Source organism: Chelonoidis abingdonii, chromosome 9, assembly GCF_003597395.2.
Source record: "Chelonoidis abingdonii isolate Lonesome George chromosome 9, CheloAbing_2.0, whole genome shotgun sequence".
In the NCBI taxonomy this organism is placed as follows: domain Eukaryota; kingdom Metazoa; phylum Chordata; order Testudines; family Testudinidae; genus Chelonoidis; species Chelonoidis abingdonii.
The window spans coordinates 41,790,324-41,813,276 of record NC_133777.1 but is presented as its reverse complement, the minus strand read 5'-3'; the positions used below and the strand labels follow the sequence as shown (position 1 = coordinate 41,813,276).

The 22,953-nt window shown below is 52.0% G+C and overlaps 1 protein-coding gene across 1 annotated transcript in view; it reads right to left on the bottom strand.

Annotated features, from left to right (window-relative positions):
• The window catches only part of LOC116827174 (dual oxidase 2-like), a 34,675-nt gene that overhangs the window by 5,010 nt on the left and 6,712 nt on the right, over nt 1–22,953 (bottom strand). Inside the window, exons 6-26 of the mRNA XM_032784507.2 lie at nt 20,992–21,158; nt 20,804–20,864; nt 20,494–20,590; nt 19,896–19,986; nt 17,002–17,104; nt 16,429–16,589; nt 14,661–14,836; nt 14,018–14,136; nt 12,646–12,783; nt 11,451–11,564; nt 10,450–10,652; nt 9,372–9,557; nt 8,678–8,903; nt 5,891–5,984; nt 5,378–5,553; nt 4,969–5,038; nt 2,480–2,658; nt 1,518–1,748; nt 1,119–1,218; nt 768–817; nt 475–602 (exon numbers count right to left, since the gene is read on the bottom strand). Of these exons, the coding sequence (XP_032640398.2) occupies nt 475–602; nt 768–817; nt 1,119–1,218; nt 1,518–1,748; nt 2,480–2,658; nt 4,969–5,038; nt 5,378–5,553; nt 5,891–5,984; nt 8,678–8,903; nt 9,372–9,557; nt 10,450–10,652; nt 11,451–11,564; nt 12,646–12,783; nt 14,018–14,136; nt 14,661–14,836; nt 16,429–16,589; nt 17,002–17,104; nt 19,896–19,986; nt 20,494–20,590; nt 20,804–20,864; nt 20,992–21,158 (2,870 nt within the window). The remainder of the gene's footprint in view (nt 1–474; nt 603–767; nt 818–1,118; nt 1,219–1,517; nt 1,749–2,479; nt 2,659–4,968; nt 5,039–5,377; nt 5,554–5,890; nt 5,985–8,677; nt 8,904–9,371; nt 9,558–10,449; nt 10,653–11,450; nt 11,565–12,645; nt 12,784–14,017; nt 14,137–14,660; nt 14,837–16,428; nt 16,590–17,001; nt 17,105–19,895; nt 19,987–20,493; nt 20,591–20,803; nt 20,865–20,991; nt 21,159–22,953) is intronic.

Here is a 22,953-nt window from a genome sequence, read left to right as displayed (position 1 = left end):
TCTGTTTGTAAGGTTCCAGCACCTGCACATGCTTTCTAACCAGGGCAGCTTGGTGGCTCATGGTGCCATGCTACAAACTCTGAATGCTGAGTGGATTTGCACCTCTCTCCTGTACTAAAGCATATTCTCCATGCTACCAATAACATTCATTCTTCCAAGTCCTCACTAGTCCACAAAACATTCACCTCCCCTCTGCTCAGCAGCCCCTTCCGCCTCCCGGTTCTGGTCCTGCAGTGAGAGGAGGATAATAGGAACTCACACCTATTGAGTACAGGTTTGCACACTGTGCTCACCCCCACAGGATCTGCGGAGGTAACAGACTGGTTGAGAAGCCCATCCACTCCCTGTACGTCCCTCCAGCTCCTTGCTGACGGCTGTGAGGAACACACTGCACCAGGGACAAAACAGGCCTGGTGCCCAACAGCTAGGATTAGTGCAGAGTGAAGCCGGGCAGCAGGACACTAATCCACGTACCATGATGTAGAGCAGCACGTAGAGGTGGTGCGTGATCCAGAACCCCCGGAAGCTGATGCGCCGGAAATGGTGGGAAGCAAACACATACATCACTGCCAGAATCAACAGCAGCAGCACCCCAGTCATGCCTGCCAAAAAGAGGGTTTAAGAACGAAGGCAAAGGGTTACCGGAATAGCCTGTGCCAAGAAGAGAGCCACCCCTCACTTGGAACCACTGGGGCGGTGGGTGGGGGACCTATGCAGACACTCCCCCTCCCCCCGAATGCCTGGCATGCACGGATGGTCACCCTTACCTGGGATGGTCTCGAAGAACCACCAGTAGTACTTCTGGGGCAGCTGTGACCTACAGAAGAAAGAGATGACTTAACCCTCTGACATCTGATCACAAACTTCTCCACAGAACACACCAAACACCAACTGGCTTTCCACTCCACAAATGGCCTCTAACATCGCCATTTGGGGATGGTGGCCATCCACAGACTGCAGTCTCCCTAAGGATATCATCTCCCAGGCAGGTTGGACGAGATCTCTCAAGCCATCTAGCTCAGCCTTCTGCATCGTACTGTCCTTCATCCATGCTCTTACCTAGCTGCTACTCAAACAGTTGTGCTTTGCCCAGGGCAGGGCCTCCAAAACACACTCACCCATCATCCATGAAGACGTTGGAGAAGAGGCAGGACAGGATGCTTAGTGGGCTGACCGAGAAGATATAGACATTCACTACATGGCCCCCAGTGTGGAGAACTGCAGGACACAGAGACAGCAAATACATGGTCATGCGCCATCATATAGCTGTGCTTGAGAGACCCAAACACACGGCCGGAGCTAGGCAACCAATGAGTGCTTTGCAATGCAGTGGGGCCTGCAATGTTTGCCCGGGTATCTCTGTCTCTGTCTAGGGGGCTGGTCAGTCCCGAACAGCATGGCCTGTGTCCGACTCTGGCTGTGCAGGATACACAGCAGCTGGCTTTGGAGGATGTCTCATTCCCTGTCAGTATCAGGGCCAGGGGGATTCCACCCCTGCCCCCAAGTAGCCAACTCACTTGAAAAGATCAGGGCCGCCATAGCGAGCCAGCGATGGAAGTCCACGGCGGCATCAAAGGGGATGTAGCGGTTGAGGAAGGTTTCGCGCAGGAAGGTGATGAGGTTGCGGCACATGGTGAGCAGGATGTAGGAGTACATGAAGGAGATGCTGGCTGCCGCCCCCCGGGAGATGACGATGCCCACGTATGTGGTGTCTGCAATTCCTGTTGCTGGCGATGCAAATGCATAGTCTGGGGACAAAACGGGGCAGGGCGGTTACACACAGGGTGAGCACAAGCGAGTGCAGGGGAGGAGCTCACTCCCTCTCTGTGTATCCTTAATAGAGGGGCAAGAAACCAGCTCATTTCTCCAACGGTAGGGGTAGCAGGAATGCAAGGGTGGGCTAGTGGGAGGCTGGTTATGACTCTCTGATTCCGAGGTCCAGGCTGTGCCGGTTCCATCCTGACCCCTACCATAATGTAGAGCAGCCTGGGGCCTGTCTGAACTTACACCCCCACTGTATGAGATACTAGTGGAATGCCATGCCAGGGGAGGACTGGCGGAGTGGAGGGGGGCTCTGCCATGTACCCTATCTGCCCCTGGTATGCCCCTCCATGCCAAGGTGGGGGCAGCAGGTACAGGAACTAGCTCTGCTAGCTTTATGCCAGAGGAAAGAATGCCACGCCAGCTGCTTATGGCCAGAGCCAGGCCCCTTTGCACTGCGGGCAACAGGGACAAGTCTCACTAGAGTCTGGCTCGGGACCTCCATTCTCCTTGTCATTCTGATGTCAGTGTGTGAGTGTGTAACTGGTTCATGGACTCCCCTCGCTTTCCCAACCCATCACCCCCACATCATGCTGGCCTAGCACGCAGGGCTCTGCTCCCGGCGCACTCCCCAGAAGGACATGTTCCTGCTTCTCTCCTCCCTGGATGGTGGCACTCTGGGCTGCCTCGTCAGCAGGAGATACTCTACACTACTCACAATATGCTCTCTCCGCAAACACGCCGGCAGTGATGGCGGAGAACAGAACCACGCAGGCAATGTGGCGCCTGTAATTCTCGATGAAACGCTTGAACTGCTGGATCTTCTGGTGAACTTTGCTCCGCTCATATTTCGTCCTTTGGGCCTCGGTGTATAAATGTGGCTGGCGAGATGTTGCCCTAGAAAGAACAATCGTCAGCTCCCGATTCAACAAGTGCAGCACTCCCCCCACCAGATGGAGTGCAAAATTCCAGCTGACTGCAAGCGAGCAGGGCTTAGATCAGCCACGGAACCACAGGGACCCCGCGGTTCCTTAATGCCACTGAGCGCGTAGGCTCTGTGGGGCATAGACTCTTTTGCTATGTGTCTGTGCAGCAGCTAGCGCGTTGGCTGGGCTGGCGCCTCCACTCACTCCTGTGATACAGCTAATGAATGAGAGCAGTAAGACAATGCAAATGTGTCCGGTGATGCCAGCTGCCAGAGTTATAACAACAAATAAATAGATCCTTAAATGAAGGCATATAAGATAAGCTTTAAAGGGCAGCCATAAAAGGATATTAATTACAGTAACAGGAAACCTGAGTGATAGCACTAAGGGCAGGGCAGAAGGCTGGGAACTCCGAGGGTAGGTCAATAAATTCACTGGAGTTCCAATGTTGCCGCAGGGCGTGTTCCTTCCCTGGGTGATGTTTCATGTCACTACAGCCATAGGTCTGGGCCTTGCCCCTCTCCCACTCGTGGGGAGAGAGTTGGGGTGAACAAGCAGAAGTAGGGAGACCATACGTCCTGTTTTGGTCGGAACAGTCCCCTTTTTAAGCTCTGTCTCAACCGTCCAGACTTCTTTGGCAAGAGTGGGCATTTGTCCCATTTCCCCTTGGCAGCCCCATGCAGGGGGAGAGACAGGGATTGGGTGAGAGGCAGGCTCAAGCAAACAGTGACACCAGCCCCAGCCTCGCAAGGGGCGGGGAAGGCAGGCAGGCAGGCAGAGGTCAGGCAAGTAGCGACACCAGCCCCACGGGGAGAGGAGGGCCAGGGCTTGGGTGAGCGGCTTGGGCTAGCTCCACGCACTGTCCAGTTTTCCCTTTGGGAAATACGGTCACCCTAAGCAGAGGCCCCCAAAAGCAGGGAGGTGATGTGTGGGAAGTCCCCCACCCAGGGGAGCTCGGGACCGACCTAGCTCAGAACTGCCCCCAACCCCAGGCCCAGCTTCGCTTGGAGCTGCTCAACCAGAGGGACACTTTCTCACAAACCAGCTCCTTTCCCGACCGATCCGACTGGAGTCGCACTGCAGTCAATGGGCCAGATTCTGACACCCTTACACCCACAGCGCAGCCACTTGTCCTTGTGCAGGTCCACTGAAATTAGTGAGGCTACCCCTGTTGTAAGGTACTACTCAGCCTGGGGAAGGGCATCAGAAACCGGTGCTTGGTAGCTGCATGTGGCATGCAGGGAAGGGCAGGTGCTCAAGCCATGCTGCCATCCTACCCAAACGCCAAAACTGGGAGCTGCTTTCTTCCTTCCTAACAGGCCCCTGAAGTTTCAACTAGATCCAGATTCCTTCTTCACTTTCTACCCTAACTGGTGTTTTATTTTATTATCCAAGCCAATCTGCTACAGAGTCGTGCAGCCATAATACACATGACGCTCCAGGGCCCTTTTTACTGTCACCGTCCATAGAGAACAGCTGCATTAGCAAGGCATCAAACAGGAAACAGCTGAGCCAGAGCCTAACCCCTCAGCCAGCTGGCTCAGAGGCTCAGGCTAGTGCCCAAGGAGAGGGGGTGGCATACGCATTTCTTGCCCATCCTCTTCCCCAGCCCTGGCCTCTTGCACTCCACAAGCTCTGCCACGGTTTCGAGCTGGGGCTTCCTCCCTGGTTAGGATTGTGCTGCCAAAGGAACTATTTATATGCCAGAGATGCCTCTGTGGATAACCTGCATAGCACAGCTCAGAGCCAGATGTGAGGGAATGAGCCTTTTGAAAGCAGCCCGGCAGGCTGAGGGAGGCCACAGCATGCCAGGTTCTCATGCAGCAGGAGCCTGGCAGGCTGGGTTATTGCATGTTTACACTGCAGTGTAAGGAGCCAGACTCCCCAGGCCAGGGGAGCCAGAGGGTTCCCCAGAACAGAAGGCTGCACGTTCCCATGATGCAGTGTAAGCCTGCGGGTTCTGTACCAGAATTCTCATGTGAAATCCGGCTCTTGACGAGCTACCATGTGAATTCAGCAGCCAGCAGAGGCTGAAGTCAAGGGGAAAGACAGAAGGGGCTGTGTTCTCCCTTACTGGGCTTGCAGCTGGCCTGCTCCCAGACATTTGCTGGAGCTTCAGAAGCAGCCATTTGCCTTCCCTCTCTCCCTTCATCCTGCTGGGGCAGCGTCCAAGTCTGAGTGTGCGTGTGGGGAGGAGAAGGGTTGGGAAGACAGAATGCAGCAGCAGCAGCACACTGCCTGCTAGCCAAGGGCAGGCCCCAGGCCAGTGGGCTCAACTTACCCATTGGCATTGGCCCGGTTTATGAAGGAGACGCGGTTGCTCATGTTTTGCCTGAACACGTCAGGAACTCCTGTGGGAAGCAGAAAGGACAAACGTGTGACACGGAGACAGCGCTTCCAGAAACACCCCAATCATGCCCCTGGGCTCTCTGCTTGACTGGCAGGGGCTCTGCTGGAACGGGCAGCCTGCTCTGCTCAAGAGAAGGGCCAGCATGTAGAGTCTCTGCAGCAGAAGGCAACCGCCCCACCTTGTAGCGAATGGCACCTCTGTGGGTTGTGGCTGGAAAAGAGATGCTGGAGGAAAGACAGGACTTTGCTCTGCCCTCCAGTGCCAGCCACCCCAAGCCCAGCTGAGTGCAGCAGAAAGGTCACCTGGACTTTCTTTGCTCTTTGTGCCCCACCACGCTGACCTTTGATGCAGAGCTGGGTGAAGCGCAGCTCGCTGTCATGGTCTCGCAACATGTAATGAAAATCCTCCCACGTCAGCTCCTGTTTATCCTGAAAGCCCGACGCTTGGAACATGGACGCAATCACCTGCTCTATCTGATCGCCCGAGAGGCAGTTGTTGGAGATCTCGATGAATGACCTAGAGCAAAGGGACAAAGCTGGGAGCTGCAGAGCAATCAGCTGACTCTCAGAGGACGAAAATACAGGCCTAGCTGTGCATAGCATATGCTAGCAGCCCTGGTGAGGTGCTGGTTATAGAGACCCCTGCAGGGGATGTGGCAGCACCATTACTGGAGCCACTTCAGATGAGACCGAACAGAGCATCAGGATACATCCAGGTGTTCTCAGCTCTGAGTACTGGACCCAAGGGTTTCACACTGGACCCCCCAGAAGTTGAAACACCTCAAATGAGCAGCCACTTTTGAGAAGGCATATGCTGACTACCTATCCAACTGCAGCACGGACAGGAGAAATACCTCAGCATCCTGAAGAGCTCTTCCTTGGAGAGGAAGCCATTTCCGTCAACGTCGTACATGGTGAACATCAGCTTTGACTTCTCCTCTGGGGACCCTGTTAGGGAAGAAGATGGATGGAATAAGAAATACTTCCTATCTGTGTAGTTCCTTGCAAATTAGGGTCTCAAGGCACTTTACAAGGACTGAGGTGGGGCGTATGGGACCTGCAGTAACACAATCATCGTTCCATCTGAGAAATTCCTGCAAAACAACACACTGCTAATGTTACTTCGAATTTGTAAGCAAGTTTGTTTCAGCTGCATTTGCTGCTCCTGTGTTTGATTTCTCTAAATGCTGTCACGCGAGCTTTACCAGCATGAAGAGACATGAAGAGAAATATCTTACAGCTTGAATAACTGAATGTTCGTCAAATGTAAATTCTTTATGACATATTTGAGTGTGAAAGTCACAGTTCACACTTGTGTTAGTTAAGGACATAACTCGTCATGTCAGGGAGCAGAAACAATACCCTGTGTTTACTTAAGTACCCAACAGGGCACAAATTTTGAATATTCCCAACGAGCTCCTTCTTAATGAGCTCCCAACCAAAGATGAGTTGCTGTGGAAATCTGCAGAGATTCTGACTAATGAATAAGTCTGAGATCTTGGCTACCTGTCTGCAGACAGTTTGCAAAGAGAAAAAGAAGCACAATTTGTCAAACAAAATTATTTGTTGCGAATTATTCTCCTAACCTGTGCAGAGCAAAGATTTTCTGGCAATCACCTTATCTAGTCTGTCAGTTACCATATCTCACCTCCTTATTCCCTCCCAGTGTCTCAGTTAAAGTATTACGGCTGTGCATTTCTCTCCAGCCTGGGGGTAAACTGGGGCAGAGTCTGGTACTCTGGCCAGGAATAAAATCACATTTATTTTGGAACAGAGTGTCCACAGAGGCAGTTATTCTAGAATAGCTGCTGGGAATAGCCTTTTCTGCAATAGCTATTCTGGTCAATTTCCCCATGTAGACAAGCTTTTTATAAAGCTTCCAAATGCACCCAGTATAATGAAACACCACCCAACTTCCCTCCAAGGAAGCTACCCATTAATGATCTGGAGGATGGCGTGGACTGCACTCTCAGCAAATTTGCAGATGACACTAAACTGGGAGGAGAGGTAGATACGCTGGAGGGTAAGGATAGGATACAGAGGGACCTAGACAAATTAGAGGATTGGGCCAAAAGAAACCTGATAAGGTTCAACAATGACAAGTGCAGAGTCCTGCACTTAGGACGGAAGAATCCCATTCACTGTTACAGACTAGAGACCGAATGGCTAGGCAACAGTTCTGCAGAGAAGGACCTAGGGGTTACAGTGGATGAGAAGCTGCATATGAATCAACAGCGTACCCTTGTTGCCAAGAAGGCTACTGGCATTTTGGGCTGTATAAGTAGGGGCACTGCCAGCAGATCGAGGGATGTGATTATTCTCCTATATTCAACATTGCTGAGGCCTCATCTGGAGTACTGTGTCCAGTTTTGGGCCTCATACTATAAGAATGTTGTGGAAAAATTGGAAAGAGTCCAGCGGAGGGCAACAAAAATGATTAGGGGGCTGGACCAAATGACTTAGGAGGAGAGGCTGAGGGAACTGGGATTGTTTAGTCTGCAGAGGAGAAGAATGAGGGGGGATTTGATAGCTGCTTTCAACTACCTGAAAGGGGGTTCCAAAAAGGCTGGATTTAGACTGTTCTCAGTGGTACCTGATGTCACATTTGGCATCTGTAGGAGCAATGGTCTCAAGTTGCAGTGGGGGCGGTTTAGGTTGGATATTAGGAAAAACTTTTTCACTAGGAGAGTGGTGAAGCACTGGAATGGGTTACCTAGGGAGGTGGTGGAATCTCCTTCCTTAGAGGTTTTTAAGGTCAGGCTTGACAAAGCCCTGGCTGGGATGATTTAGTTGGGAATTGGTCCTGCTTTGAGCAGGGGGTTGGATTAGATGACCTCCTGAGGTCCCTTCCAATTCTAATATTCTATGATTCTACCCCCAAAAACTGCCTGACAGTATATAAAATGATAGTATGAAGTGGTCATGGGATGCCCCCCTCTCACTGCCTCTTGAAAAGACAGCTGCAGAGTTTGCTGTAGCTTTACCTGTATGCTAGTGCATCAGAAAAACAGATTTTGAGAGTCACATCACTGGCCTCCTGACAGATGGAGTGATACCTATTCATGGTAGCTTCAGAGACTAACTAGCCAAACTTTGCCCACCAGCATTAACAAAGAGAAGAGATTGCCTTCTCTGCATTAACAGCTGAAGGAGAAATGCTATTCTGGTTATTCTTATTAATTAACAGGTAGAGGTCACTCTCTGCCTGAGTGAAACTGGGGTAGAAACTTGGACCCCAATTTAAGAAAGCAGTTATCCTTTGCTAAATCCATTCCTATTCAGGACAACAATTGAGCACACATTTAAATTGAAACACGTGGTTACGTGCTGGCCTGAATCAGGATCTCAGTCAGCTACTTCTTACACGAGTCATATTGAGAGGGATTTGTTCACACCTGTGTTCTGAGCTTGAAGGAATTTGGCTGAGGCACCAGTGGACTTCAGTGACTACACAGGAACAAGACCTTCACTTTGTGTTTCATTTGATACATGGACCATGCCAAGGTTCAGCTGAGCTGTGATGGCTGGTGAGCAGAGTGTGGACAAAGGAGGAAGCTGGTTAGCTGGGGTTCTGACTGCAGCAAGATGCTTCCTGTTAGCAACATGAGTCAGTGACTCTCAATCCTCCATCAAAATCTCACCTTTCATGAAGACCACCAAGATGTCCAGAAACTCTCGGAAGGAGAGATATCCATTGCCATCTTTGTCAGCAAGCGAGAACATGGACTCCACAAACATGGACTGTGGTTTGAGCCCCAGCGACTCTGCAAACTCAGCCCGGCTCAGCTCACACTTGAGAGATTCTTTTGGTGTCAATGATGTTTCAGAGTTGAGGTCTCCGGCATCCGACTTGTCAATGTCCAGCACCTGCAATGAGAGAGGCAGGCTGAGGGTTAGTCCCATACTCAGCACTCAAACAACAGAACCACCCTAACCCACCCCCCTTCCATTCCATACAAACACTGGTGGTCTCTCCCCAACTCTTAGCCAAGGCTTAATAGCAGATGCTCTGGCAAAGTCTCCTGTGACTCCCATCTGATGGTCATTATTATTACAATACACACTGGAGGGCATTTACTGGTACAGTGCACTCATCATGCTGTCATGCAACAGCCTCTTCCCGGTATTAAACGGCCCAGCACTGCCATTTCCTCAGCCCCCTGTAAATAACAGGGATTCTTTACTGTCAAGCACATTGGCAGCTTGTTCCTGGTGTGTGGTTTGCCTATTATGGTGGCCAACAATAACAGTAGTGCCTAAAGCTTAGTCAATACAAATAGCTGCCCTCCATTTACCGGAGTGCTCACCACACCCATGTGCTGGCTGGGAACATACCTGGGCAAATAAATGTCTGAAGAAAGTTTCCAGGATCTGCTTCCTCTGCTCTTTGGTCACAGCCCTCTTCAGCAGGCTGCGTTCCGTCAGGTCAGACACGTTGAGAGACAGTCCATTCCTCTCCAAGTAGTCAGTTAGCTTCCGGACAAAGTCACTTCGCTCCGCCTCACCATTAAAAAGCAACACCTGGAGGAGCAGCCCCCAAAGAATGAGCCATTGAGCGGGAGCCATTCTCAGCTGGGCTGGAAGTGGCACTCCACTAGCGTGTTAAAACCAGGCTAAAATGCCAAGACCCCAGCAGCAGCCCCAACACCCCTCACAGCTAATCAGGCTCTTGCTTGAAGATCTCATTTCTCTTCCCTCTCATGTTCTCTCTATGCCTAGGCACATAAGCCCTGCTTCCAACCAGCAAGACCCACCCAACCAGTGACATTTCTATTTCTAGGGGGATTATTTGAGAGAAGGCTACAGCTTCTTGTAACTAAAGATCAGAACCTACGGGGCCCACCTGAAGCATTCGCTGTGTAGGCCAGACCATCAGACACCTCTGGGCCATTCCTATGGAGCTCTGGTTGTTATTTAGATAGGCAGGCATAGCCACCATTAACATGTTTCATGCTGCACATACCAAAGAATGGAAATATAGGATCCAAAGTACCACGTGAAATAAAAATGCCTCCTATGGACTCTGGAGTTTCCACCTGTTTGATTGGTTTACCAGCACTAAGTAGAACCCTGATATTTCTTTCATGCATCTGTGGGGCATGCATGCTTTGGAGCCTTGGAGCGTCATGTTTACTAGAAATTCAGTTATTAGACCTCACAGCTCTGGGCAAAAGGCTTTTTCAGAATGAGTACAAAGCATTGGTGTTATTATCCACTGGCCTGGAATCCCCAGTGTAAGGCTACTCCAGCAATAAACCCAGCCACCCCTGCCAAAGCATTTATTTTGGGCTCCCAAGAACATGTCACCAAGGGAGGTGCAGGGTAGGGAATTTATTCCTTGTGATTGGCACAGCCAGGCAGAAAGAAAGCTCAGAGGCAATGCCAAGCACATGTCATGTGTCCCATTACATACCAGGTCATACTCTTTGGGAATCTTCAGGAGCAAAGCTTTGTTCCCTTTGTTGATGGAGAGGACCATGTCCACCTGCTGTTGGTTTTTCAGACTGATGCTGCGGAGCACGGCTCGCCGGCTGTCCAGCACTTTGATAATCCTGTCTGGATGAAGCTGAAGGTAGATGAGATTGCTGTCTGTCTTGGGACCTAGCCACTCCAAGGCTGGCGGGAGAGAAAGCAGGGAGTTGGGTCAGAATGGTTGTATGTGAGTATTAACAAACACCTTTCTTCACTAGGAGAGTGGCCTACAAATACATCTACTGCTGCATGAGATGGGCAACAGAAGCCCATTATTCCTCTGCTGATCAAGCGGTCTATCCAAATTGCAGGGCAAACTGTACTGCTAATGGGCTCAACTCTGGTATCACGTGGACTGGTTCTATCTGGTATAATTCCATTGTCTTCAATATAGTTACTCCTGATTTACTTAAGAGAGATCAAGGTCAGGTCACCAGGCTCAATTTTTAAGGACATTATAGAGCTGGAGGTCTTCATTTCATAGAGGATACGTATTATTCGGTAACCCAGATCTCCTACTGAATCACAAGGCAACACCGAGGGCAAAATTCCCTTATCCGATCCACATGGCTCTCAGAGTGTCAGAGCTGAGATCACTCATGCAAACAGGAGAGGGGGATTTTACTCTAACTGGGCAATGCCAGAGAGAAGCCCCATAGCTTCCAGATCAAATGCCAGCAGCTTGCTCTAGGGCCAGCCCCAGAAGCTGCCAACTGCCCTCACGATGCCCTGTACCGGAGTTTCCCTCCTAGCTCCCAGCTGAAGGTGAGCTGCATGAAGAAGGGTGCCAGCTCCATGCCAGCACTCTCCCAGACAGTAACCCATGCTGACAGCAAAGGGGGTTTGGTGGATGCATGACTTGGAATACAGAGGAATCACCCAACTCCAGTGAAATGGAGGTTCCACCATGCCCCCTGAGACAGCCGAAGGTCCCCGCCTTACCCGGCACTCCCTCGCCCGACACCTCTCTCCTCATGCTGGGGTTCGCTTTTCTCTGCAGCCTCTTGAAATCACGCTTGCGGAAAGTAGCGACGATCCAGGCAACGAATAAACTCACTGGGGGAGCAAATGAGCAGGAGAGGGAGAAATGAGATAACAGAGCGACACAGGATCACCCACCTCCTGGCAGCTCAGCCCTAGTGGTCACCCACGAGGGCTTACAACGATTCCCATCTACACTAGGGCCTGGAGGGAATGTGGCATTGTTCCCCTCCCCCCTACGGCACGTTTCAACTGCAAATGGCTTTATTTAATCAAGGGTTCCAGTCACATTTGTGTCTCTCAGGTGTCACAAGTACTCCTATTACTTCTGTGGATACGGACTAACACGGCTGCTACTCTGAAATTTGTGTCTCTGCCTCCATCTCCGGCATCGCTAATGTCCCACCAAAGGCTCCTGCTGTTGCTGGGACCAGAGAGTCACACAACCATAGATGTGTCAGGCTAGAAGGGACCTTGAGAGGTCATTTGGTCCAGCCCCTTGCAGGACCAAGTAAACCTAGACCAGCCCTAGCAGCTGTGTGTCCAACCTATTCTTAAAAACCTCCAAGGACAGGGATTCCACAACCTCCCTCGTACCCTACTCCAGAGCTTAACTCCCCCTAGAACTAGAAAGTTTTTTTCTAACATCGAACAAAAATCTATCTATCCTGCTGCAGACTATGCCCATTGCTTCTTGTCCTCCCTTCATCAAGACAGGACTATCAGATTGTCTAATCTGACCTCCAATCAAGCACAGACCCCTAAATGCCACCCAGCCAACATCTAAGGTATGTTTCCCCATTACACGTGGCCCCAGTGTCACAGGGGACCTTGGCGTGGTGAAGTGATTCTCAGTCAAGTGCAGCAGGAACTATCCTCCTGCAGGCTGCCAAGCATCCTCCTTCCCCAGTGACTGATGGGAGCTGAGAGTGCTCAACATCTCTTGGAGGTATTCCATTCCAGCCAGGACTGGGCCTTTTGAGAGCAGGGGACAGCACACAGCTGCAGTGGGGCAATTCCCAAGGGCAGCTGAGTGCATGCAACTCCCGCTGATGCCAGACGGCGACACAGGTGCTCAGCCCTCAGGGGGATTTGGCACAACCACCACACTTAAGCAAGGAGTAAATAAACAAAGGAAGCAAAGACCAGTGCAAACCTAAAGGAAAACAGCAGAGGGCGACGAGGATAAGCCCAAATCCAGCTCCGCTGCCTTCAAAATAGTCCAGCACTGTCATGGGTGTGCAGTTTGCCAGCTTTTCCACAGTCAACTGCTGGGGCTGAGGACATGGATCCGCTGTTAGGCAGAGAGAAGATAGTCTGAATGCCATGGTGCCAACCCAGCTCATGCTTGCTTTGCCTCTCTAGGAGCACACTCACGATGGGATGACGAGAAGGCTTCTCTGGAGTTTGGAAGGGTTCCCCTAAAGCTTGGGAGGTCTTGGGGGAAAGCTCTGAGCCCTACATTTAACTCCAACTCAGAATTTTAGGGGCCAGATCCTTGCTGTCAGTTACATGAGTTCCAGTCCCCTGGCTGCTGCACCCATTTTACTGAATTGACCTGCGCTGGATTCCTTCGCACAATAGCATTCTGCAGCGCCCACTCTCCTACGAAACCTGGGAATGGGCAGTAATGGAATTACCATGTCTTATGAATTACTGGCACTACGGACCCAGTCCTCAGCTAGGCTTTAGCGCCACACAACAGGGCTGTGTTGCAATTCTGGAAACCACTCTTGGTGCAATTACAAGTTGGCAGGATTTTTGTGTTTTAAACAGGAATCAATAAACCTCTTGCAATGGGATTGGAAGAATGCAATAAAAACGTTTGCACAGTAAATGGATAACTTTATAGGGCAGGGCGGGGCAAAAACACAGCAGCAAAATGACCAGTGTTGTTACTGGCCACAACTCACAAACAAACCGTGCCCTACTTTTTTCAGGCCAAAGCCAGTAACGGGATGAGCGCATGACATGGAAAGTGAGGAAAAGTGACGGATGCTGGGTTAGCCATAGGCGCTGGCCTGGGACCTCTGGAGCTCCTGCCTGCCAGCTGTGTGGTTCACTTTGCCAGTACCCAGAATGCTTTACCAGCTCAGACCCAACTCATGGCCATGCCAGGGCGTGAGCTCTGGGCCATTCCCACATGAACAGAGTTGGTTTTGCTTATTGCAAGGGGGGTTCCATCAGTCTTGGCCTCCAGACCTTCTCAGCAGCACTGTTCTATTAGAAACCATGGCAATTCAGGCCAGCTTCTTAGCTATTCATTCAACTCCCGTACCCAGTTTATGCTGCCCAACTCAACTGCTAATGGACACGCGGTCCAGATATGCAGTGGGGTGCATTAGAGAACAGCCATGCAGAGAGTGTCACCTGGACAATGCCCGAGGGAGAGCCTCTCAGCTGATGGGCAGGGTGCTGTGTGCAACCTGGGTGCACAAGCCAAGACAGACCATGGGGAAAGGTGAAGGGACATAGCAGCCTGGCTCCCCTGGGTCATCGCCCCAGCAGCACAGAAAGGAAACACTCACTAGCACTCCAGTTAAACACCTGCATTGGGACATCTGTCGGCTTCGCATAGGTGACACTAAGAAGGACATCACGGAATGTGGTCTTTTTAATCTCTTTAATTTCATCATCTGTGAATAACCTGCGGAAAGAGAAAATGGAATCCAGTGTAGGCTTCAGAGAACCCCACCCACACCAGCAGTGTGTGTGACCCCCAACCCATGCCATCCCCAGATCAGTACCTGGAGAGTCCCAAGAGTGTGTCTGACCCAGAGCCCCCAGCCTACACCCTGCTCCAGATCAGCCCCAGGAAAGTGCCAGGATTGTATAGCACAGACTCTGACGCCCACCCTACATCATCTCAGGAACTGGGGAAGAGGATTGAAGACCAAGGCTCCACAGCAGCTTGTTGATGGGTTGCCAGGGCGCTGCTGGGACGGCTTTCTTCAGCCATATGAAAGTCTGAGCTCATTCTCCATTGGCCTGAAGTGCTTCTGGAGCTTCACCATTGGTTCCCACTGTGTAGGGCTCCAGGCCCCAGTCTCAGGCCAGTTACAGTGCATTACAGGATGTTAAATTGCACATCACCATCCTGGCAGTGCTCTGGGGGAACAACGGCCAATGCAGAGGCCACCCATGATGCATGCTGCCAGAAGAGCCACTTACTTGTTCTTAGTGTTTTCGAACCAAAACCTGTCCCCGTCACGCAGGCGCGTAAACTGGTCCAAGATGATGGCGGTGAAGAGGTCTCCAGGGTCTCCATTGCTCTCCAGCATGCCCCCCGGCAGGAGTTCCAGCTTGGAGATGTCGTTGTCATATAAGGCAGATACATTCCCAAGGACCTGGAGAACAGGAAGGGCTGATTACACCCAGTGCCCCCATGCACTAGTGGGTGAGTGTATCAAAAAGCCTTGAGAAGTTTCATTAGCTCTAGGGGGTCTTATGGCAAAGCCAACTGGTGTGGGATGGTGACAATGCCAGCTGTGTGTATTACCCTGTACAGGTGCCACAGCCTTCCCACTGAAACGGAAGGAAGGAAGGAAGGACCAACCAAGGTCAATAGATCCCCTCTGCCCCTCCTCGCCCCTCCCAGAGATTTCAAGACTCGTCTGATGTGGGAGGGTCAGGTGCTGAGAGCCCTGGCTCGCTGCTCCAGAGAACCCCCAGGGCTCTACCAATGAGAGCACAGGAGAGCCTAGCTGCTCTGTCATTAGCAGGAGTATCACTGTGCTTCCCATTGTGCTTGATTCCCAGTGGTCTGTGATCCATGCCTGGCACCTCCACTGTCAGCTCCTCATCAATGTCCCCTGTGGCCTCCTTTACCTCAAACCGCGTAGACTCCAACTCTCCTGTACCATCCTTGCTGGAGCTGGGGCCTGATTATTTGCCATCAGATTTAGGATCTCCCAGCATGCATATCGCCACTGGCAGAGAGACCTTGCAGCAACTGGGTGCGGGGCCTGATGATACTTCTAGCTAGGTAGGAGTGAGGACTGGGGAGAACCTGGCCAGTACTCTCTGCCCTTCCTATTGACCACTCGAAGCCTACGTCCACACTGCTGTCAGAAGGGTGGTGGCAGCAGCTCAGGCAGACTTACCCACACTAGCTTTAATCTCACTAGCAGGCTAAAAACAACAGTGAAACCACAGCGGCATGGGCTGTAGTGCAGGTTGTACAAGTCCACCAGGGACCCTGGGTACGAGCATGTGTTGCTGGCCTGGACAAAGCCATCCAATCTTCACTGCTGTCTGTAGCTGCGCTAGCTAGACTACCTCTGACTAAGGTGCAGACATAGGCTCAGGGTCTGATCTGACCAGAGATGGCAAGTCAGTGGGAGGGGAAGGGGCTAAGCACTGCACTGATGTAGGCAGATGATTCAGTTGTATCAGCCTGGCTCACAGCTGTGACTGCTCTAACCCCCTGGCTGCTCCAATCCTCAACCCGGGAGCAGCAGCAGCTCCAGGGAAGAGTAGAGCACACACAGCTATGTGGGAGGGTGGGCAGCCGCCAGGCACAGAACTCAGCACAGAGCTCACCATCAGGGCAGGGCAGGGCAGCCAACTGCACCAGCCACCACACCTGAAGCCCCAGTGCTGCTCTGAGGGCAGCTGCAGGGAACCCAGCCCTTCATGTGGTGATCTCTCTCTAGCCAGTTTTAAAGCCAGACCAAGGCCTGATTTACACACCGCATTTCAGCTAGTGTAGCTACATCGGTGAGGGCTGTGGCTCGCTCCCCTTCCCTTCGGGAATAACTATCCCAACAGAACCCCCTTTAGACAAGGGTAACTGGGTCCACACTAGGGTGTCGTAGTGCCTTGACTGCACCAGGACAGTTAAAGCCGTACGACTTTTGCATGCAGATGAGGCCCCAGCAGTAGGTGTCAGAGGCTAACACAAGCCGCTGAGGTTAAATAACATCTTGGTGCTTCTGACCTCTTTGTCCACATGGGCGAAAAGTGACCAGTTCACGTCAGGCTTTAAGTCAAAGAGCTCCCTGGCCTTGGCATAGGTGGCTAGGCCGAGGTCTCGCCCCCGCTGGATGTAGCTGGCCACGTAGTCGGTGCGAGAGTACTTCAGGGGCCCATACCAGTAATCTGGGGAGAACAAACAGAGTAGCTAAAGACACAGTAACACAAAATCAACCTCCAACCATCACCCTTCCCCTTGCAGGACAGTGGGGGCCTTGAGAGGACAATGCTGCATGCTGGCCTCTCCCCTCACCAAGTCCCCTTCCCTCATGGACTCATCTTAAAGCGAAGATCCCTGCCCAGCACTAGCTAGGAAGGGCTACAGGAAAGAGAGCAGCTGGGCACAGCCATAGCTGCGGTTAGCACAGGAGAGTGTCAGGACTCCTGGGTTCCATTCCTGACTCTGTCACCGACTCTCTGCCAAGCCATGTTCCCTCCCTGTGCCTCATTGCCCCAGGGACAACGAGACTCCCCCGAACAGCCAAAAGAGACAGACGTTCAGCCAAACTGCACAACTGGAACAAGAAAGCATCTCAACCTCTGAGATCCTCCACCACCACGTTGTCCTCCAGCTCTGCGATCTGGGAGCTCATCCCCAGCAGCAGGTCATCCACATCCTGCGCCGTCCGGTCATTGGGGTTCTAAATGAAAGGGAGATTCTCTGTCATTATGGTGCAAACCTGTGAGAGACCCGTGATGTTCGCACCTGTCTGACCCAGTACCCAAAGGAACCTTGATTCATAGAGTTTAAGGCCAGATGGGATCATTAGATTTTCTAGTCTGACTTTCTGCCTAGCACAGGCAAGTGACTTTTACCCAGCTACCCCTTTACTGAGCCACTCCCTTGTGTTTGACTAAAGCTTTGTCTCCCAGAAAGGCATCCAGGCTGGATGTGAAGGCATCCCAAGATGGAAACACCACCCATTCCCTTGATAGCTTGTGCCAAAGGTTGATTGCTCTCACTGAGAAACATGGGCCCGATCTCTAACTGGAATATATCAGAGGGGTAGCCGTGTTAGTCTGGATCTGTAAAAGCAACAAAGAATCCCATGGCACCTTATAGACTAACAGATGTATTGGAGCATGAGCTTTCATGGGTGAATATCCACTTCGTCAGATGTATGTAGTGGAAATTTCCAGGGGCAGGTATATATATGCAAGCAAGAAACAGGCTAGAGATAACCAGGTTAGTTCAATCAGGGAGGATGAGGCCCTCTTCTAGCAGTTGAGATGTGAACACCAAGGGAAGAGGAACTGCTTTTGTAGTTGGCAAGCCATTCACAGTCTTTGTTTAATCCTTCATAGTCCTGCAGGCATCAAGCTAGATCCTGAGCTGATGGAAGTCACTACTGATGCCAAATCTACACTAGCTGAACATCTGGCCTTACACTTGAATGAGAATTGTTCAGTTAATGCCCGGGACAGGAAAAGGCAGGCTCCTGAGGCTCATTAAGCCAGTTATCTGGCTCACGCACTGCCATTTTCACTGGTCGGCAGAACAGTTGGGTTCTGTTTCAGGGACATTTTTACAATTAGTACCAAAAACATGATTTTTTTTGCCATTATTTGTGAAAATCTTACAGCAGGTGAAAATCAACAGTCAATGGAAGGCAGAAGGTCCCTTGGGGCCCTGGAGGGTGTAACACCCTGTGCCTTGTCTGTTCCCATAGGTGCCTGGTCTCCCTGTGACCTTGGGCAACATGTCACCGTACGGCTGCCATACACATGTGAGTAACCATCTCCAGATCTGGTTCCCAGAGGGCAGATCCATTATCTTGGCCCTATCTGAGTCTCCTGTCTGCAGAAGCTGCCTCCCTAGGGATGGGGATGGAGGAACAGAAGCAGCATCAGAGAACAAGGAGGAGCTTTTCAGGAGTCAAGCTGGTTGGGACTTTTCTGCTGAAACAGTTTTTCAATGGAAAATAGTTTCCACAAAATAGCAATTTTCTGTGGGAAAATTTTCATTGACCCAAAACGTATCAACTTTTTCTAGGGAAAATCTCAACAAAAAATCTCTCATCTGCAGTTGATTCGACCCAGATGAGAACGTTTGGTGCATTCAATCACACAGACACATTTCGTTTCAAGTCTGTTCAACGTGAAACTGCATCTGCCAAAGGCACCTCATGCCCTGGTTCTCCCCTTGACCCCACCTCTCACCCAGCTGCATGGTGCATCATGGGAGTCACATGCCGGGAGGCAGAGTGTGACAAGAGAGTCCAGTGCATGGGCAGAATGAAGGTGAGAGGCACATGAATCCAGCTCCCATGAGGCACCGCATGGGCAGATGCAGTTAATATCGAGCTGGCTAGGAATGAAAAGTCCCAACCATTCCAAATAGAAAACGTTTGTATTTCTTTGGGTGGCAGCAAGCGCAATATTCCAACTTTCCTCGTGATTTGGGGTGGAAAGAAACTTTGACCCAACAGACTTTCTGGATGGATATAGACCCCATTATGCTCAGGGGGTCGCTGCCCACGAGGTAACTCCCTGCTTTATCTCCTCAAAGCTGCAGTGCTCCGTGTGGCTGTTCGCAGTGAGCTAGGGCGAGGCAGTGACTGAATTAGTAAAGCGCTGGGCAGGTGGGTGGGGTGGCCCTGACAGCAGCTCCCTGCCGGCTCCTTCCCGCGTCACTCTCTGTGCAGTGGTATTCCCACCAGGCCATTCTGGTGATGGGGTATGGTTGGCAAGGGCCTTGCCATCATTGAAACAGTCCATTTGGCCCCCTGATGACCAGCAAGGCTCTGATCCCCAGGATGGCCAGTAACTCTCACTCCTCACAACTTGACAACGCAAACTGATACACGGCAGGTCGAACCAGCCCACCGCTACTGCACCAAGACCCTGCCCTCCTAACCTTTGCGTGCTCCACTATTGCCTACTGCAGGCGCATTCAGAACCAGAGACCTGAATCCAGCCCATTCGCTGTGACCGCGGCCAACTCTGCAAGCCTGGGGGCCCTGGGCATACTGCGTGGCTGTGCCAGGAGCCGGCCTGCGTCATTAGAGCTGCCAATAAAGTCTGAGAACCCTGGGGATTCCTCCTCCCTGCCTGCCCCCTTTGAGTGGCTGGGCCAGGGCTTAGCATTCCACGCTCTCAGGAAGGTAAATAAAGGAACAGGGGGAGGAGAGGGAAGTCTTTTAAACAGCAGCTCCTGGAGCCCCTTGACTGGCAGACAGCCACCAGCCTGGGGGGAGGATTAGCCTGCATGCTGGGTCTTTGCTGCCAGTGCAGCAGAGTTTCGGGGCGGGGCTCCTGGAACTTCCAAAACCTGCTGTGCAGAAGTATGGAGCAGCTCCCTAAATCCTGCCCTCTTGCTTCTGGGGCTGTGCCAAGCAGCGCAGCGGGGACAAGACTTGGCCCACGATGCAGGTAGTCCCTGCCCTTGGCCAGGGCGCAGGTGAGACGCTGCCCTTCCCAGGTCCCCTGTACCTTTCTGCACCAGTAGCTGTTGCAGAGTCGGAAGGCCGGCGACTTGCTGTTGTCTTGGTTGAGCACTTCCTGGAAATTGCAGTTCTTGTTTCTGGAACAGAGGAGAAGGGTAAGGCCTGTAGCCCCTCTGGGTGGAGATAATGATGGGGCTGGGAGGGGCTTTTCTGCAGCTTGCTAGAGTCTGAGCCCCCAGAAAACAGTCCTGAGTGTAGACAGTTGGTCGGGAGCTCCAGCTGCCCCGGCCTTTGCATGGCATGACCAGTGCTACACTTCTCTGCTGGCAGGGAGCGGCAGCAGGGCAGGGAGCCTGCATGGCCCCAGACTCTGAAGGGAACGCTTGCTAGGGCGGCGGTGCCAGCCCTGCTGCTAGGAGCTGGCAGGAAAGCACTGAGCTGGGTGATGCTTTGGAGGCTTGAATCTTTCAGGGTTTGGGGTGGATCTGCCACCCTCCAGGAGCGGAGAGTAGCTCTCTCTGCTGCAGTTGGACCTGCGTGCACAGCTGCCAACATGCCTGACACAACTGCTGCCTCCACCTCACCCGCCTGGCACTGCTGCCCCAGCTGATGGGCACCCCCACCTGCCACACGGCTCTCCCTACCTCCTGTAGACTCCAGGGGGCACCATGGTCGCCAGGGAGTGCCCCATGGCAGCCAGGAACTCGGTGGAGATGCTGGGATCCACATGCTGCTTGTAACCTGCAACAAAGAGCAGCTGCTGGGCTGCATCTCCTGGCAAGGGAGTGAACAGCCCCCTCAGGACCCCTTGCTCCCCATCCACCCACTGCTTCCCATAGCCCCCCTTCAGGGCCCCTCGCTCCCCCAGCCACTCAGTGCTCCCCACAGCCCCCCTAGGCCCCTCACTCTACCCTCCTGCTCGCCTCCTGAACCCCGGGCTTCCTCCCCCCTCACCTGAGTACGACGGGATGGTTTTCTCTAGGAATGTTGGCAGCCACTCGTACAGAACGATATTCTGTGGAGGAGAGGAGGAGATGACGTCAGCACAAACACCCACAGAGCTCTGGGCAGAGGCTCCAGCCGTCATCACTCCAGGGGCTCCTCGTGCTGGCACCTCTGCACGGGGCTCCCAGCTCCCTCACCTGGTAGGTAGCAACAACCCATTTGCGTGCGTGCTGGAACACGTCCTCGTCCGACCAGCTGGGGTTTCCCTGGGCCAGCTTCGAGGCCCAGTGATTGTGGTAGCGGAACCAGACAATGCTCTCGGCCTGCAGGAAAAGGTTCTCGTTCCCTCTGGCATTCCCAAAATCTACAACAATCAAGGAGCCCATGAAGTGCAGGACAAACACAAAGACAAGTTAGAAGAAAACATAAAATACTCTTGCTGGCAGGTTGCCACGTAACACAACTGTATTTCTTAGAATCCAAAACCCGCACAAGAACCAAATTCAGAGAGAGACAGAGCAGGCTGCTCTCTAAGGCAGCAAGGCACCATCCTTGCTCTAGGCCAGCTCTTGGCAGACTGCGTACCAAAGACCCAGCTTGCACATATCCCTCCAGACCCCCTGTCCCGTGAGCAGAACCAGGAAACTCCTTGAAATTTAAAGTAGTAGCTTGTTTTTTAAGACAGTTTTCAATACACCATAGAGCTGACTGTTGCTGCAGCGGGAGAGAAAGGAAGCCTGCTGCTAGATTCCCACACGCGGCTTCCCTAGTGCTATGGGAAGGGAAGAGATTGGAGAGGGGATGTTCCTGTTGGGCTGTGTGTGCCGGCACTGGATAGGGGATTTTCAATGTCCAAGTCTGCCAGCCAGAGGCCATTCTGTGGAGAACAGAAGAAAGGTAGAAGAGAAGACAAGAGTCCTTCCTTGTTCTTGTAGGATGCCAGTAACTATTTTCTGGTCCTCTCTCTGTATATCAGAGGGGAGAAGAGTAAGAGGGAACACAACAGAGGAATAGAAAAAAACAAGGAGGCAGCTGATTAATTTAAAAAGCAGCACATTTAAACCTGATAAAGAAAGTCCTTTAACACTGAAAATGGCTACCCGGTGGAACACCTTGACAAAGTGTGGCCAAGAAAAGAGGTTATATTTCTGTCTCCTACTGTTTTTAATCTTTCCTCACGGAAAACGTGAAAGACAAAGCAAACAAAGTTGTCAGATGCACATCAAGTATTTGATAGTTTTATGGTGAGCAATACACTTCGTCAGTCATAAAACATCTCTCAGCCGCAGCGTGACATGGCATGAGCACACCCCCTGCTTTGGCACTGGAGATGCTGTGCTCTTCCTAGCATCAGGTAAAGGGGCAGAGAGCAAAGGATGGCCAAATAAAGAATTAAAAAAAAAAAGCATAGCAGGATTATTACCAAGTTTATTACCTGGAGCCTAGATCACTTCAGATTAGAAGGAGAGAGTAAGTTTCTATCAGCATAGTTTGGGCTGGGCTGGGAGCTGACACAGGGCTCTGAGCTGACGCAGGGCTACCTCAAATTCACATTGCATCTTCAACTTACACAGGAGCTCCTGTCACCTCCCTTGCGTGACTTGGCATTTCTCTCCCTCTCGGACTGGGTTCCTGCTTCCCTCCCCGGCTGGGCACCAACACAGAGTGGTTCCAAAACTTTCCCACTTGCTAGGAACTGACTTTGTGACCTGACCTACATTATCCCAACAGGAACCTTCGCTGGCGCGTCCTCCCTGAGCTTGGCTACCCCAGGGGCCTCCCTGACCTAGATCCCTCGCTCTAGGGAGCCAATCCGGCTAATCAGGATGGAATTAACATGATGTACTTGCTATAATGAATGGGTGGAGCTTCAGCAGCTTCGGGCAGAGTTCTGACCCTCATTGGCAGGGAAGTTCTGCTCCAACACACCACCCGATAACTGTCTCAGGGCTGTGTGGGCTGCAGGGCAGCCTGGGCCTGAAGCAATCCCTCCATAAGGGGTAGGGAGAGGGCCAGCCCTGACAGGCCTTATGGTGCTGAATCTGACCAGGATTCTGCCTTCTTTGATCATTGCCTCCCTCACTCAGGGTGTTGCTGGGGAAGGAACATTACACGGGTGAGTCTTTAAACTGTGATTTGAGGACTTGAGTCACTCAGCC